We start from the raw sequence: 17,374 nt of genomic DNA, 5'->3' as shown, positions 1-17,374 counted from the left end.
TATGTAATCATTCAAGGATTTATAGGGACCCATAATTAATTTTTGGAATCATGTGGCATTGGGTGGTCTTCGGTAAAATAAGGATGGTCAAAATAAATGAAAATGTGTTTCGTTTCATATTGATCCCAACTTGAGTTTGTTTAGCTCAGCTTTTAAATGTATTTGTTCACTTGGCAAAAAAAGCCCCTTGACATTCTGGAGTTCAGGCAGCAATATTTCTATTCCTGAGTTCTTGTGAGGCTATAATTACACTGTAAAATTACTACTCCTTTGGTCTTGGTCTAAGTTGAGTGCTCAAGCCTGTCAAATTAAAATCCATGCCAGGCATGGATGATTATTACTCCCTGTAGTTCTTGAAGAACAGGTATGGACTAGAATTAGTAAGACTGGAAAAGAGGTTTTTTCCTGCTTTTCTCCAAGTAACACTCCTAGAATGAATGCCCGAGAAGTGTGGGAGAAGGCAGAACTGTTAATGATACACTGGAACAGTGGATGTATCTTTCAAAGTGCCTTTTCTTGTCACCTTCCAGGCATATAGCAGTGTTTCCATGCAAGTTGAAAATACTCCCTCAGTTCATTTTCAACTCTCGTGACCCAATAGTGATGGGTGTTGTGGTTGAGGCCGGCCAGGTGAAGCAGGGGACTCCCATGTGTGTACCTAGCAAAAATGTAAGTAAGGGCCTCTTCCCACTGCATGTTTGATCCAGCTGGTACTTCCCGGGATGATGCTCCTTGGAGTGCTTGCATGCTTTTTCCTCAGTGCACAGATTGCTGGTGGGAGATGAGGGTCAGACTTGCAGATGAAGTCTTTCTTCTGGTGTTTAAATACATCACTGCACTCTGCCAGAAGAGTTGAGCCCTGGAGCAGGGCACAGGAAGTGTGGCTGGAGGGCACCTGCCAGTTCTGTGCTGTGGTATTGAGTAATGGGCAAAATTGTCCTACCTGGTAGCTAAAAAAGGGGAGAACCAGCTCTTGACATTTTAAGGGCTAACCAGTTGATATCCCAGATGGGCTGTGGGAGGTTGGTGTCCCTGCCCTTTCAGGATGGAGCACTTGCTGTGCTGAATGTTTGGCTTGCCTGTGCAGAGGCGGCAGCTCCGCCAGTGCCACACTTCATGCAGCGAGTCTGTGCCTCCAAACAGGAGCTTAGAGAAGGGTGCATGCTCAGAGGTTTGGTGGATGTGTTACAGCTGCTTCATTGTATTACAGTTTGTTGAAATTGGAATAGTCACAAGTATTGAAATAAACCACAAACCAGTGGATGTTGCAAAGAAAGGCCAAGAAGTTTGTGTTAAAATAGAACCTATTCCTGGGGAATCGCCTAAAATGTATGGACGACATTTTGAAGCAACAGATATCCTCGTCAGCAAGGTAAGAGCAATCTGCCTTTGTGGAGAGGGCTTAGGACAGAGAGGCAGCTTGCTTGAAGTGAAATGTAGCATGAAGCCTCAAAAACAGGGGAGAAGCCTTCTGTCACAGACTGACTTTCACTTGGGAGGGTGTGTGTGGCATTGTGCAGCCTGGGCCTCTGGAGCCGTGGTTTGAGGTCTCTAGTGGTGCCCCTGCAGAGGCCTAAGGAAGGAGGTGCTGTGGCTGCAAAGACCTTGGAGCTCAGAGCACCTGAGAGGGCAAAATGCCACACTCACTATTGCCAGCTGTTTGTACACAGTTCAGCAGTCCCCCAGGGCACCACAGGCTGTGCCTGAAATTGCACAAAAACTAGCAATCCTCCAGTTGCTCTGACTGTGGGGCACTGGGCTTGAATGAGGAGATGATCCTTTGCTTCATCTTTTGCTGCTGGAAATAAAGCCACAGCTCTCCACCTTCCCAACTGCTTTAGTCACCATGTCATAGGACACCTCCTGCCACACACGTGCCAGGGGTGTGTGCCCACAAATGAAGGGCCAGTAGGGCCTGGGATAGGGACAGGCTGGGGTTGCTGGTCCTGTAGGCCCTGGTGGAAGCAGGAGACCTCTCCAGTTCTTGCTTACTGCATAAGGTGTGGGATGGTCTATCCAGCTGCAGCCTCTCTAGACCAGATAAGGGACATGGTGTGAGGAGAAATGAAGGGAAACAAATAGGTTGGTTCATTCAACTGATCAGTAGCAAATGGGGGCTTAGAATGAGTTTACCTGGTGTGCAGACTGCCCTTCCTTCACAATGACTGTTTCCAGTGTGCTGCTGTTAATTCCTGTGCGTTTCTGATGGGTTTGTCTCGTGTGTTACAGATCAGCCGTCAGTCCATCGATGCTCTGAAGGACTGGTTCAGGGATGAGATGCAGAAGTCTGACTGGCAGCTTATAGTAGAACTGAAGAAAGTGTTTGAAATCATCTAGATAACTTTTACAGCAATGGGGAGGCAGGAATAAACGCACTCTTCCTGTTACTAAAAAAGTTACCAACAAAGTCCTGTATTGAAGACAGTGTTGGATATATGTTTGGGAGGAAAATATGTGGATAAAATGTTTTCCATGAGAAACCAAGAAATTTACACTGGTTTGACAGTGGTCAATTTACATGTTCCCATGGTTCCAATGTGCCTGTTCACCTCTCCTACTACCCTTCCTAATACTGGCTGCTGTTTTAAAGTTTGCCCTTCCCTCTCTTACACCTTCCTTTCCACCCTTTTTCCCTCCTTCTCTCCAAAATAAAATAAATTGAATTTTTATTACAGAACTAAAGCTCTTTCACTTTTATACTGATGAGAGCAGTACTGCAGTATTTGATTAACCAAGCTTCTGCAGACTTTGTGATTCTCGGGACATTTTTGATGTAAGAAATACTTCTTTATTTATGCATACCTCTTTGCTTGACTTTCTTTTCCAACATTCTTCTGCTTTGTGCCTCTAGAGTTTTTTAAAATAGAAAATTAGGCAATTGGATATCTCTGTATTTGCTTTGTGTGAAACAATGTTGTAAAGCATAGCTGCCCACCTTTTACTGCTTGTACAGTTCATGGAAGTCAACTGTAATCATTATAATGCAGAGCCACAAATAAAGGAGATGGACATAGCAGCCCATTTGTTTTACAGTTTGCTTCAGTAATCCAAATTTCACTTCATGGGCTGTGGCAGATGTGGAAAGGCCAGGCAGGGCCCCTGTTGCTTCCCTCTGCTTGGCAAAAGGGTGGAGGCTGTTCCAGCAAAGGCATTTCCTCCTCAGAATGCACTTCCTGTGTGCTCACGGTGGTGACGTTAGGCATGGGAGAGGCAGGCCAGGTGTTTGGCAAACTCCCGAGGAGGTCAGAGCAGGGATCTCTTCTCCAGCTGCTGCTCAGGGTGTGAGCTCCTGCCGACAGCTGCTGGCCCAGGAGCTGTGACTGTGGATGCTGCATCACTGCTGTGGAGCCACCTGACAGCGTGGGACTGAACAGCTCCAGCGTGGATGTTTGTGATGTTAGACCAGGAGCCAGTCTGCAATCCCAGCATTCTCCTACCCCCCTTCCCCTCTGCCTCCCTGCCTGGGATGACAGCTTGATGTATTCTTTCTGAGGCTGTCTCTGGGTAGCTCACAGCTCATGCTGATGGGAGCAAAACAAACATTCTTCAAAAGCACAAGCTGAAACAAAATCAAGGATCGTTGATGCAGCTGAGATTTTTAGCCTTTAAGACACTTACAAGAGTTTAACATTCAACACGCAGTTTGATCAGATTTCTTCTGTCACTTGGATTATTTTTTTGTTGAAAAAATCTGAATGTTATGATTGAGACTATGTGGACTCCATTACAAAGGAACATTTAGTAACTCACCTCCTTTGCAAATGGAATTTAACTTTCTGGATTCTTTTTGTTAGACTTTAAACTTGCCATTGAAAAAGACCTTTTCACTATGGTTGGTGTGTGGTGCAACTTCCCATCAGTGGGTGAACGCAATGATCAGAGAGAGGAGACTGGAGAGGAGACTGCATTTAATTGTTAAAATTTTCTTTTGCAAACTATGCAATCATGAAAACTACACTAATAAAAAGTTCTTCAGAACACAGATGTCAAAAGAGTGTGGTCAACGTATTCTTCTTTGTTCCCTCAAATCCATAAGGGTGTTCTTCCCATAGGTAAAAATTCCTTTGGCAGGCTTCTGTTGTGGAACTTAAAATAGCCTGACAGTTTAATTATTAATGCTGAATCCTTTTAAAGATGCCAGTTGTACATCTGTCTGAGCTCCAGTTCCAAAACCAGGGCTGTACCTGAAACCTGACTGCTAAAATACCTGCTTGAGTTTCAGCAGTACCTGCCTTGAGGTGAGCAGCTGATGTACTGGTTTTTCTAAACCAAGGCGAAGAGAAAGCGGCAGCTTCAAAAGCAGGAACTGAAGGGTCTCCAAAAGACCCAACCTAGAAACTAATGGAAACTTGAGAGGTCTTGGCTCAGACAACGTCCATCTCTCTCTAGACATGTATTGATGGCTGGATGCAAGGAAATGAGCACCTTTAGGTGTTTATTCACATGGATCAGCCTCCCCCAGCCAGATCAAGGTCCCTGCTGTCTCAGCCCTCCCCGTGCTGTGGGAGAAGCTCCACTACCAGCGGCACCGCTGGGGCCTGTGCTTGAGAGCTGCTCTGTACTGAGGGGCCCAGCACTGCAGGGCCCTCTCACCAGTGCCAAGCACAGGGAAGAAGCTCCTGCCTTGGCTCCTGGGGATCTTCCTCCTGCAGCCTTGCAGCAGCCCGTGCTGTGCTGTGCCGAGCAAGCCCCAGGCCTTACTGCAGAGCTGGCCCCTCCCTCCCTGGGAGCAGAAGCTGGCACCTCTGTGCTGAACTTCATGGGGTTCCCAGCACACCTCACCCTCTCAGCTACCCTGTGCCATCAGACATGTGCTGAGGCTGCACCGCCCCATTGCCCAGGTCCTTTACAAAGGGGATGAATAGGACTGGACCTGGCACTGGCACCACTTGGGCTTGGCCCCTAACAGGACATGGTACCACTGACCACCGTGCCCAGGGCCTGCCTGCCCAGTTTTCAGTTACCTTCTCTCTCTCTAGCCTGTTCTTCATCAGCTTCTCCCTGAGAATGGTACAGGAGATTTAACAAAAAGCCATACTGAAGTCAAGGAAGTGACATCTGCCCTTCCCTCATCTGTCACCTGGCTGTAGAGGTTGGTAGCTCTCCCAGCATGTAGCAGGAGGAAGCCAAGGTCACAACCTAAAGGTAAAACACTGCTGCCCCTGCTGTGAGCTGTGCTGCAGCCAGGGATGTACCACACAGCTTTCTCTGCCCCAGCTGCACTGGCAGCTGCAGCTGCTCTCCAGCAGCAGCTCCTGCCCTGTGCTAGGCAAGGTGCTTCCATTTAAGCTAGTGGTGCAAATACTGCTCCAGGGTTGGCTCCAGCTTGCAGTCCTGCTCTCAATTCTATGCCCAGCATTATGTGGGATACTTCTCGCCACCCCCCATCATTTCTTCAGCCAAGATTTTTCTTATCAACTTGATTTTTGCCAAGTGTTCTTCATTCTCTCCAGGTCCCTGAACAGCCTTGTTCAACGCATTGGGCCAAGTACAACTGTGTGAGGCTGATGCACACCTGCAAAAAGCAGACTTGCCCCAAACATGAACTGCAGGGATGCAAGCAGGGACACAGTGAGGGGATGGTTTATTTTGTCTCAGCTGCTCCCTACAACCCAGTCTGTTATGCTGCACAAAGGAAATGTGTGCCACAGGCTGGGGAGAATGGTGCTGTTTTACACATGGCTCCATCTTGAGTAGGAGCAAGGCAGAGAACAGATGCAGGCTTGACCAATGCTCCATGTTGGCTACTCCCCACCTCCTTTACAGTGCTACTTTGGGGTGACTTGCCTTCCTCCAGAAGCACGTCAGAGGTGACAGGATACCCAAGGTCAGACAGCACCCAGGCTTCAGCTGCCATCCTGTGTGCTTCAGGAGTGGCTGGGCCACCCTGGCTTGAATCTTGAAGGATGAAACTGAAAATGAACTAATATTCTTCCCTCAGCTTAAAATCTGTAATAAAGTTAGCAAAGAAGAAACACAAAGTGGCCAGGTACCTGTACAGCAGCCTCCTTCATATGTTGAGGCAGTGCCACTGTGTAAAACTTTGTGAAATGAATCAAAGCTGCAGCTTTAGTGAAAGGGGTTCACTATATTCAAACTGAAGCATCACAAAATAGAATCAGTACAAAAATATACATACAGTTCTTTATTAAACAACTGTAAACACTTCACTGTAAAAATCCATAAAACTTTATAAACAAACATTTTGTAAATAGATTCTATACTACAATAAAAGAATTTTAACACGATTATTTACATGCAATACTGACAAATTTGGCACTTTCTGAAAAGAAATGTACAAAACACTTTGTTGTTTAAAAAGAAATTTGAAATTATAAAAACTCAGGGCATTACTATCATGCACTTTGCAAATACCTCACAAGCACTTATGGCACAGCTAGCAGAGAGCTCCAGGCTCTCATCAAGCTCTTTACTACAAGTTCAGATAACTTTTAATGTGCTTCCATAAGTTTGTTGTAAAACTACCTGAACATTGTCAAGAATGAAGTCAAATGCCATATTCCAAACTGATTCCACAGATGACTGCATTAACCTGAGGGGGGAAAGGAAAAAGAGGCTGAAAATTACCATTAGAGAACCAGTCCTTTTTACAATCACTTTTGGTCTTCACACTGGAAAACAAGATCACAACAGTTCTCCCAGAATGGATTCAGTCCTGGTAAAGCCCTCCCCCTCTACTTAAACACACCAAGCCTGACTTCACAGCACGAATTCCTGGTGTGAGCAGTGTCACAGCAGCTTGTGAATACCGGCAGCTGGCAGTGGAGTGAGCCTGTGGATTAAGTGGTGGGTGACCTTCCACCAGTTGCATACTGAAGAACAGAAATGGCAAGCTTCTGAATCCTCATCTTTACTTCCTCATCCCAACACAGAGATGCTATTTCTCTATTTCCAACAAATGCCAAGTGCAATCAACACATTGAAATAATAGGGTTTTGGCACTATATGATTTTTTATATATTCATTTTTTATTTTTTGTATTTATTGCTGAAAACAAAATCCACAGAGAACTACGAGTTCCCCCAACCATGTGAGTTACCCTTATGATCAGCAGCTACAAGAAGGGGATGAAGGAACTGCCCAAGGAAAACAAAGCAGCTCTGCACTCTCAGTCTCCCTTCTAGGTCCCTGTACTGCAGGAGAGCAGAGGGTTCTACACTCAGAGCTTTGGAGGGTGTAACATCAGTATCACATGGGTGAGTGGGAACCCTTTGGGGAGACACACTGCCATCAGGGCAGATCCAACACACAGGGACCAGGAATGGGACATTCTGACAATTCTGAAGAGTTTTATAAAGAATTTACCATACAGATTTCATGAAACAGTTCATTGCACTGTGTATTTTGCATTTCCCAAGGCCTAAAGGTATCATATAATACAAAAGCCCAGTGAACTTCCCACACTTTGTAGTCTTTTTGGTATTGATTCATTTTGTGAAACATATTTGCAGATATAAAACCTAGAAAGCTGAGCTCCATGGTTAAGCTTTAGTTAGTAAGCAAGTCATAAATGGATTAAAACCTCATAAACTCATGGCAAGAGTAATAGGGGCACAGTAACAAAGTAACAGAAATGCATTTAAAGGCTGTAGATGAGCCAGAATCTGGATACAGCGAGAGAATGAAATCGGGTCTAGAGATACCACGAAAAAATGAACAAAAACAGGATGAAGAAAGGAGACAATGCTGATGAAAATTACAATCTTTGTCTAGAAACTGTTCCCAGAGAAGCTGTGGACTCCCCATCCCTGGAAGTGTTCAAGGCCAGGCTGGATGGAGCACTCAGCAACCTGGTCTAGTGGAAGAAGTCCCTGCCCATGAGAGGGGAGTTGGGCCTGGGTGATCTTTAGGGTCCCTTTCAACCCAAACCATTCTGTGATTCTATGAATTACTACTAAATATTACTCTTATTTTTTCACAAATTACCTATTTTAACACTCCAACTCCTTCCCTCAACCCCAGTACTCAAGCTTAAAACCACTCATCGCTGGAATGTCTAATGGGTTAATGGGCTCACAATGCAGCATCTAGTGTATAAATGCTAACAAAAATAGTCTAAAGTTCACAAATACTAGCAATTAAGTTACCTTTTCATGTACTTGACAACCAGATCCAACTTTTCCAAGTCTTTTTCTTCTATTAGATCAGTACAGTATTTTACAACCTGTAGAATGTCTTCTTCCATAGGATCTGCAATAAAAAAAAATTTAAAAGGAGGTCTTTTCCCTAAGTATACTTAGAATATAATCACAGAATAATGGGAATACAATAGAAAGAAATTCTGCAATGTCAGCATATCAGGGGCAACCTGACAATTTTTGTATTCTCACACATTTTCTTGACATCAGAAGCTGTGCACATAACAGGACTGCAGGGTCCTGAAATACCTGTCTTGTAGACATCTTTTTTTCCAGTAAGAACAACTGGCATCAAAGCTAGCAGTAACCAAAGGGAAAAGAGACTGGGTTTTAGAATGCAATGGCTGTTTTGAAACTCTTAGGAGAATAATAACGTCCAGGGCAAGCAGGTCAAATTTCCCAAGGTTTAAGGAGTTGCTATTTGTTCAACTCAATTCAAATCACAATTTAGCAAGAGTGTCACAGTTGCACAGGTTTTTTATCTAGTGTTCTTCCCAGCATTTATTTTGACAAAACCCCAAACCCTGCACTCCTTTGCCTCTAAGAAGAGATCTTCACAGAAGAAATTAATTCCCTTTCAAGAACTTTCATCTTAGTGGCTGCAATATGTTGGAAAAATAGAGTAAACCTCAGACACAAGTAACATGGAGGCACAGGACAATGGCCAGACACGTGGCTTGAAGAAGGATCATGTTACTTTTCATGATGTTAAGCAAGAGGAGCTGACAAAGCCACAGAGTAACAACTGGCAGAAAGAATGAAGTTCTTCCAAGACTGCCAAGGCAGTAAGACTTCAAGAGTACTGTGAAAAAGAAGCAGCAAAAGGAAGAGTGAAGGAGAAAGGAAGTACAAAAAACCTTCTCAAAGTAGTTTTCTTTGTGATGCACTGCAAGATCACCCAGTGCGACATCTCTCACCTGAGATGGTTGTGATCCACTCTTTCAACAACGTCTTCACATCGTTGAATTCCACAGCTCCAGCCAGGTTGGGGGCCTGTGGCCTGAAGGAGCCCGGCTGCTGCTCCCTCTGCAGAGCTGATGGGCCCGGAGAGTCTGAAGTCGATGGAACTGCTTCAGCCTGTTCCAAACATGGAATTGGATAATGCTCAGGCTGACAAATATGGGAACACCATGTACATACAGAGCTAAGTGTCAGTGAAGAATCCAGTAAAGAAAAATAGCAACCTGAACTCAGTCTAAAGAAGCAGACACAGCTTTACCAAAAGCTGTTTGTGTTAAAAGTACCTGAGCAGCTGTTCCTTCTTGTTTCAAGAAGCCATCTATTAGCTTCTGTGGGCTTCCAGATGTAGCTGGCATGTTTTTTGCAGGACTACCAATAAGTTTGTTTTTCAAAGGACTCTGAATCTTTTTCACAGGACTGACGGGATTTTTTTTCCGTATTTTTTTCTTATTTTTCATAGTTGTATGCTTCGGGTGTAGGAAAGGATTTTTTGACACTGAAAAACATAGGACTAGTCAATGGTTGATACATTTAGAATTTGATACTTTTCCACTCAAAATTTAATACTTTTCCACTCCCACAAAAATCTAATGATCACTTGAGAAAACACAGCCTAGATAAAGCAACTTTAAGGTACACACCATTTCAGATCTGAAAAGCACTGTTAGACTTTCAGTGTACAGAGGACACTCAGCTATTCATAAGCTTCTTAATGTGAGCATTTCAGTACTTGAATGCTCACATTAAGCAGCTGGTGAAATCTGAATCTACTGGACAAATTGCCTCACCTCAGTCAGAGCACTGTCCCACCAGTGTTAGCAGCAAGCCAGCAGTGGAAAGCCCCCACAATGCTTTTATCACAGTTTATGAAGGAAATCTCTCTCTCATCCCATCATTCTAACATATCTGCATTAGTCCATTGGCTATGAAATCAGGGTGTGATTATAATTACAGTGCAGTGTTTAACTGGCAATCAAGCCAATAACATTTACAACCTATTTTTATGACAAAGCATGTTCACAGGGAATTAGTCTTATTTCTTTCTACTGATTATAAAAATGAGACCTGGATGATCAGCTCAGAGTAAACCCAGCTGACTATCAGACATTCAGTGAGATGCAGTTTATCTTTCTCTAGCTGCCCCAAGACCCTGCCAGTGCTATGGGTTTCATGGAACCATGAGAATGCTCCCTGAAAAGATTTTAACTAACTGAAGAAAGTGCAATGCTTTAAATCACAAGACACATCAAGTTTGGATTCCATTTGGCAAACATATGGATGTGGGGAAGCTTAGTGCCACAGCCCCCATGAATGGAATTAATTACCCATTTGAGTAAAGCTGGGCACCTGTTTGCAAACTGAAACCACAGCTGGTTGTAACTGACAGGCTGTCAAAAATAAATATGGAAATTCAGTTGAACACAGCATCTTCAGAGAAGCTTTTGTTATATTTTCCAGCTTGTTACTTAGGGCTGCATAGCTGTTTAGGTAGCAAACAAGTCCTACACCAGAAGACTACTGCACAACTACACATTCTCACCTAAAGTGTTAGCAGGCTGCTGCTCTGATTGCTTCTGCCTTTGATCATATGCATCTTTCAGCTCTGCTTGCAACTCAGCAGGTAGTGCAGAAAAAACCTCAGGGTCCACCTGAACAGTAACAAAAGATTCATTTGATTATTTTAGCAGTGAGCAGCCCTGTTTGTTTCTTTCTACGTCACTCACATGAGAAAGGCATTTATATTTCATGCCAAGCAAAAATAAAGGAGATATAACTGAAATACTGTAAAACACATTGTACATTTTCTTTGTATATTTTAGTTTGTAAAAACAACAAAATGTACATCGAATATTACTCTATTTATTAAAATTACTATTATGAGCATACAATGCACTAACCATCTTTACCCACTTACTGATAGCCAGTACAGCTGTGTTAAGAGCAGGATTAAGCCTAACTCACAGAGTGCTCCCTTCAAATTTCAAAACACAAACATTGTGACCACCAGATTTTTGCTCCTCCTCTCCTTTTGATACTTCTATTTCCTGCAAGCTGCTATATAACTCAGAATATTCCTGAAAATTGTCTCAGTTCTTTAAGGACAGGAAAAGCCAAGTGCAGCTATGTCATATTTTGAACTAGCACAAAAGGGTTTAACCTCTTTCTCCCACAGTTATCCACCACTTGCTTGACTGATAAAAGCACAGTCCCTTGCAACTGTCCAGGGACTTGGATTCTAGACAGGAAATAATTTGATGCCAATTGCCAGACACACTCATATGGACAAAATAAAATTTCTTGTATTATCAGTTATTTTTTCTCATTGTCTGAAGTAGCACATCAGTGACAGACTCATCTTGTATTTGGAGTTTCCCATTAAACTAAACCGTGTTTTCAGCTCATAATCTTCAAGATCTAATTCAAAGCAAAGCTATCATTTAGTGGATTAAATTTGTCAGTGGGAGAGTGCCCTTCATTTCACTGGTAGAATTCAAAAATGAGCAGAAACAACAAAAAAATGGTCAAAACTACAATTACTATTCTAAGAGTACAATGCAAATTCTATCATTATCTGAGATACTGTATTTATTACATGTCAATCTGCAAAGGTATTAAAATTTACCTCTTATTTTCAATAGAGATTTCTTTTTTTAAAATCAAAACATGTATGCTATGACAGGGAGGTACAGTGTGCTATTCACACACATGATGTCTAAATAATACAGATCATAAACATCAATGTGCTCTTACAGGTTAGAATTCATCAATTTAGCACAAGTTTGTTCCTTTTTCAGAACTCCATGAGTAACACCAATTTTTCATCACAGAATATGCACTAATTGAAGGAGGAGACAGGAACAGCTCTGACCTCAATTACCATATACATTGTGCAGAACAAAGCACTATAGTGGAATGCAACCAATTACATCACAGGTGTAAGTTATCTTTTTAAATACAAATCTTACTTCATAAAACTTTTTAAAAAAGTTTAGTGCTCTCTGGTAAAGCATTCAAGAGTCAAGGATTTGGAATGCTCTGAATTGACACTGTTTTTGTGTACACCACTTAATTAATGCAGAAATAATGAACTGGATGCATTTTTGTTATTCCCCCATCACTGCTCTCTCAGAGTGTAACATGGAAAAATTCAATTAGAGGAGCCATCAGTTGAATTCACATGAATTGTCCAATATAACTGGAGTTTCAGGTAACTGCTTGTACAATGTCCTAACATTGTCACACAGGTATCTGAAAGCTTTCACATTATGGAGAACCTTTACAGAGTTATGGGTGACCTCAGCACACAGTTATCAGTATTTCTGATGTGTTTATAGCAATTTCCTTAGGAGGAATCTGTACCACGCAAACACACTATAAGGATTAAATGAAAACTTGCCACCACTAATTAACACCATTATTACAAATGTCATTAATTTCTAGGCATCTGTAATCTTCATGTTTTGCATTCTACACTTCTGCAGGATCCAGGCTACAGAGATATACAGCTATTCTAAATTTTAAGATTACTTCAGCAACTGATGGAAAGGAATGCAACTTATCTGGATTCCTTTCACAGGAGAACTTTACCTAACAAAGGAAATTTTCCACATGTTTTCTAATGAATAAATCCCCATCAGCCAATTAGCTTTGCACCTGATCATAAAACTCAGCTCAGACAAAAGGAATGAAGAGCTGCAAAACAAATCTTATTAAGCTACAAAAAGATGGCAGGGCATAATCTACATCTGATGTAGATAAAGTACTCATTCTGGAGTGGTTGGCAGTATTTCTATACCCAAAACCTATCACTACTCATTTCACTGCTTCGTGGGCCACAAAGTAGATTTAAATGTTGGTGTGCAGTCACAGCATATACACTACCACAAAGAATTTAAGAGAAAAAATGTTTCAAACTATATTTAGAGTAAGATGGTATTTTTGAATTAAGTTCATGTTTGACTTTAACCCAGAAATACTCCTCCAGTATTAATGAACTGAGTTTAGCCTTTTTTTTTCCCACCAAGCCTACAGGAAGCTTTTCAATCATACTATTCTAGGTATTAAACTTGGACCTAACTCAGAAAATGAAAATTGTAAATATTAGTCCTCTTTCTGCCAATAAAGAAAGCTGAATGGCTTTCAGAAAAAAAATTTGAGTATGAGCTTAAGTCACTCAAATAGATAGTATGGATATCCTTGACAAATAAATAGGAAGTACTCAATTCTTCTTGAACTACATCTTCAAACAAAAAGGCTGATCTACTAAGTTGCATTTTTGAATCCAGTAACTGGGTCACAAAATACATAAGTAGATAGAGACAGAAAAAACAGTGCATAAAACTAGTTCAAACCAGGTCCTTTTAAGAAAACTTCAAAAAGTAATACTGTTTTAAAAAATAATAATCAATTTTCAACTACCTAATTATTAGACAGATAAAGCATAAACAAAAAAAGGGAATTTTTATAGAAAGCCATATGCAGTTACCATTTCCTCTGAAAAACAGTACTGAGTGGCAAGCCCAGGGTGGAGGGGTGCACTTCATGGCACAGCCTAATTTAACACACATCTTGCTTATGGACAGATGTCACTACAAAATTTCAAACAGCTGGGGCAGAGAGAAGTCAGACATTATTTGCACACTAATCTATAGGGGAAACCAAACTTTGCAGTTCAGGAATAAAAACTGACACAACTGTTTCTGAACTAATGAACTTGAATCAAGGTGAGAAAATTTTAGTAAAAGAATAGACTACACATTTTTTAAAATAACAATTATGCATAAACTATTTAGTAGCATTTCTACATTATTTTCTCTTTTTTTTTGTCAGCTAAGCAACATTATGCATTAGAAACAGTAACAAATCTCTATAAATGTGATTTAGTGGTATTACTTCATTTGAGAACAGCAAAGGTGCAATGAAACAGAAAAATAAAAACACTGCTCCATTTTAAATGATGCAATGCAAGATAGTGTATCTCTGGGTAACCTAATCTTTGATTTTTAAATTTTTTTTCTTTTAGTTTTTCAATTATATTTTTTCAGCACCTTCTTGGACTAAAGAGCAGATTAACATTAGATGCATTCTTACTGTTCCCTGCTGGCCTTTCAGGACCCTATTTTGACAAACATCTTTGTTCTTTTCTCATCCTGGACATGCTATGTATTTAAAAACTATGGAGATATGCACAACCTTTAGCCATGACTGCCCTTCTCTCAGGAATGGGATACAAACAAACACATCCGCAGAAGAAGCCAGCAGAGGCTGGCTTTACTCCATCAGAACACACACTTAAACAGAGCCTCCTGTGACTTAGCTAAGCAGATTTTAGGACTATTTCAAGACTTATGGTTCAGTGTAACTCAGCTGCAATATAGAAAAAAAGCTATTTACAGACTGGATTGCAAAGCAAACCATATATTGGGGGAGGGCAGGTTTGACATTAAACCAGCAAAAACATAGGCAGACTGATGACTATAATCTTCAATAAATCTTAGCATACTATGTTTCTGACAGATAAGGTAACATTTAAAAACAGACTTTTAAAAGACATTAAAGGACCATGAAGGACTGATTGTGGGAAGTCACAGGTTCAAGTTAATGCTGTCTCAAGACAGAGCTTCTAACTTCCTATAGATGCAAAGTAACTGTTTATTGATATTGTGCAAACATCCTACCTGTGAGAAAGCTGGCAAGGCTATTACATTGATTCCCATATTGGTGTTTGGTTCTTGGAGCTCTGGTATTTGTAAAAGCACAGTTCCAACTGGTTGTGACAGAAGTGCAGTGTTGCATCCATTTATTGGCTCTTTTTTGCTCTCTCCATAAGTCTCTCCTTGCTGAATGGTGCATATTTGCTCTACTTGCTCTCGCAGATCAGGTGGCAGAGCTTCTAGCACAGACTTATCTAGCTACAAGTACATAAAAGCTTTTAGATTTTTCTAAGGAATAGGTAACAGAGCTATTTTAGTCAGAACATTAGTTATACAGTTCCTGAATTTTACAAAACCCGCTACATATTACCCTGTGTATGCAAACAGCCTTAGGAACCTGAGAGTTACACTCTGCAGCAGTAAAATATCATTTACTATCAAGACTAAGCAGCTCAGTAAACAGGAATGCTCAGTTTTATCTTGTCACAATGACCAGTCTTCTTACCAAAAACCATAGAGAGGGTTTCCTCTACAGCTACCTAATGATAAAGTAACCTGAATTTTGAGTTCAAATTATACAGGCAACAGGTGGATATGAATACCAAATTGGTGTCCAGCACAAAGCTGTAAACAATCAATTTCTTTCTGTATATGGTTCTAGGGTGCATGTCACTAATTTACTTTACTGGTATTATGTATGTTTGCATACTTGCCAGAGTTGGATGATGAAATAAGCTTTTACTTACTATCAATTATTCACTTGAAACAACTGAGATAGCCCCTCAGTGTCCAGCAGCTGCTGTGTACAGTGACAGCACAAGTGACTGAATGAATACAGCTGACAAGCAGATGTACAGCATCATTTTTCTCACAAGTAAAATTTGAATAAAACTATGCAGAATAATGCCAAGGTTTGTCTCTAAGTTCTGCTGAGTAAGACTTCATAGCTGTGTTAGAATAGTTTATCTTCTACTTAAAAAGAAACTTTGGGGCTTATGACCCGATTCTGGATTTACAGAGAAGAATCACAAATATCTATGAAAATCTACATGGCTTGGTAACTGAGAGGTTTTAATGAAAGTTGTCTGTACTGTTAATCACTTCAGTTACTCTTCATGTTTTGTTTGTATTCACTAATTCAAAATTTGCTGCATATGTAACTCTTTATAATAATAATAATAATAATTTCCTGGGAATCCTGGGTGTAAAATACCCAGGATTGCTGTTACTTTCCTAGTACAGTATACAAACAGCAGTGTGGCATTAACTCTCATCACTCCTTCCCAGCCCTGAATTTTTTTATTACATTCCATATTATAACATGGTTAAAAGCAGAAAGAAAGATATTGTGCTGTAAGGCCACCAAAGTAGGAACTTTGCTGAACAGCTAGTGCATTTTGCACTTGTTTATACATATTCCTCCCATGGCAGCATCTGAATGCACAGAGCTTCTCATTTGTTCAGTCAAGTTACTTTTAGATCCTGAGCAGGCTTGGATATTGCATTACAGGAACACATTTCCTGCCAAAAGCATAATTTGCTTCTTAAAATGGGTAAATATTTGAGAAAGCTGTTAAAAAACTACAGAAATGCTTTTACAGATTTAAATGACAGACATTTAAATGACAGATTTTTACAGAAGAGCCAGTAAGTCTGCTTATATCTAAAATACCTGCAGAAGTGTGTGCAGCTGTCTCATAGCAGACGCTTCTAACAGAGTCTACTTGAACAGCACGTGGGGTGAAAATAATGAAGGCTGTCCCTTTGTTAAAACACACCCAAAAAAAATCCCCAAATCCCACAGAAATATTCTATTTAAATAAAGACTGTCCTCCTCTCATCTAAATAGTGGTATCCTGTACAAATGTTAAGTGTGCATCCTAACTTCAACATTATTTATTTTATTAAGGCAAAATACTTTTGCATCAATAAGAGTTACTTACTGTGCACTATACTTTACTAGAACTCTTTTTATTTAAAAAGAGCTCCTTTTGGGTCTGTCCAAATAAGACAGACAATCCCAAGTTATTACAATATACTGCAGATGTTTCATATTCTTAGGTTTACCTGGGAAGCAGATGGAACCTCAATACTCAAATTGAGTCTGGATTTTACACTGATAGGAGAATGCACACCATTCCACTTGACAGCAGACTCGGTGTTGTTGGCATTAGAATTGAGACCAGGTGTGACATTGGTACCACGAGATGGAAGGAAAGTGCAAGTTCTTGAATTAGAAGATATTTCAAGGTCCATAGCAGCCACAAATACTATACATATGGAAACAAAATACAGAATGATCATCTAATAGTTAAAAATACTCTGAAGATTCAAGACACAGTAAAAGGTATTTTCTAGCATTATTTGAAGAGTTTACACAATATATAGCACCATCATAACACTTCTTATTTCAAAGTATCCTCTGTTACTATTAACTAAAAAACTTAAAAAAAAAAAAGCTAATTGGACTAATCTTATACAAAATTTTATTAGTAGCATTTTCATTTGCAGCAGCAAACCCCACTCAGAAATTTTATGTTGCATAATTTACACTGGTATAATATTGAATAAATATTCCAAAAGGTGATCTATGTGAGGGTC

At 40.6% G+C, this 17,374-nt stretch overlaps 2 protein-coding genes across 5 annotated transcripts in view; one reads left to right on the top strand and one right to left on the bottom strand.

Annotated features, from left to right (window-relative positions):
* The window catches only part of EIF5B (eukaryotic translation initiation factor 5B), a 36,051-nt gene extending 32,071 nt beyond the window's left edge, over nucleotides 1-3,980 (top strand). The window contains exons 22-24 of the mRNA XM_030959306.1: nucleotides 531-669; nucleotides 1,211-1,372; nucleotides 2,230-3,980. Coding sequence (XP_030815166.1) covers nucleotides 531-669; nucleotides 1,211-1,372; nucleotides 2,230-2,337 — 409 coding nt within the window. The 3' untranslated portion in view covers nucleotides 2,338-3,980. The remainder of the gene's footprint in view (nucleotides 1-530; nucleotides 670-1,210; nucleotides 1,373-2,229) is intronic.
* A 2,150-nt stretch (nucleotides 3,981-6,130) lies between these two features.
* Nucleotides 6,131-17,374, bottom strand: part of REV1 (REV1 DNA directed polymerase) — a 54,656-nt gene continuing 43,412 nt past the window's right edge. For all 4 annotated transcript variants that reach the window (XM_030959271.1, XM_030959292.1, XM_030959282.1 and 1 more), the window contains 7 exons: nucleotides 16,841-17,043; nucleotides 14,798-15,031; nucleotides 10,660-10,768; nucleotides 9,404-9,615; nucleotides 9,077-9,236; nucleotides 8,109-8,211; nucleotides 6,131-6,553 (listed from right to left, as the gene is read on the bottom strand). In XM_030959271.1, coding sequence (XP_030815131.1) covers nucleotides 6,442-6,553; nucleotides 8,109-8,211; nucleotides 9,077-9,236; nucleotides 9,404-9,615; nucleotides 10,660-10,768; nucleotides 14,798-15,031; nucleotides 16,841-17,043 — 1,133 coding nt within the window. In that variant the 3' untranslated portion in view covers nucleotides 6,131-6,441. The remainder of the gene's footprint in view (nucleotides 6,554-8,108; nucleotides 8,212-9,076; nucleotides 9,237-9,403; nucleotides 9,616-10,659; nucleotides 10,769-14,797; nucleotides 15,032-16,840; nucleotides 17,044-17,374) is intronic.

Source organism: Camarhynchus parvulus, chromosome 1 (genome assembly GCF_901933205.1).
Source record: "Camarhynchus parvulus chromosome 1, STF_HiC, whole genome shotgun sequence".
NCBI lineage: Eukaryota > Metazoa > Chordata > Aves > Passeriformes > Thraupidae > Camarhynchus > Camarhynchus parvulus.
The sequence above is the reverse complement of the archived record's forward strand: the minus strand, read 5'-3'. Positions and strand labels throughout refer to the sequence as shown.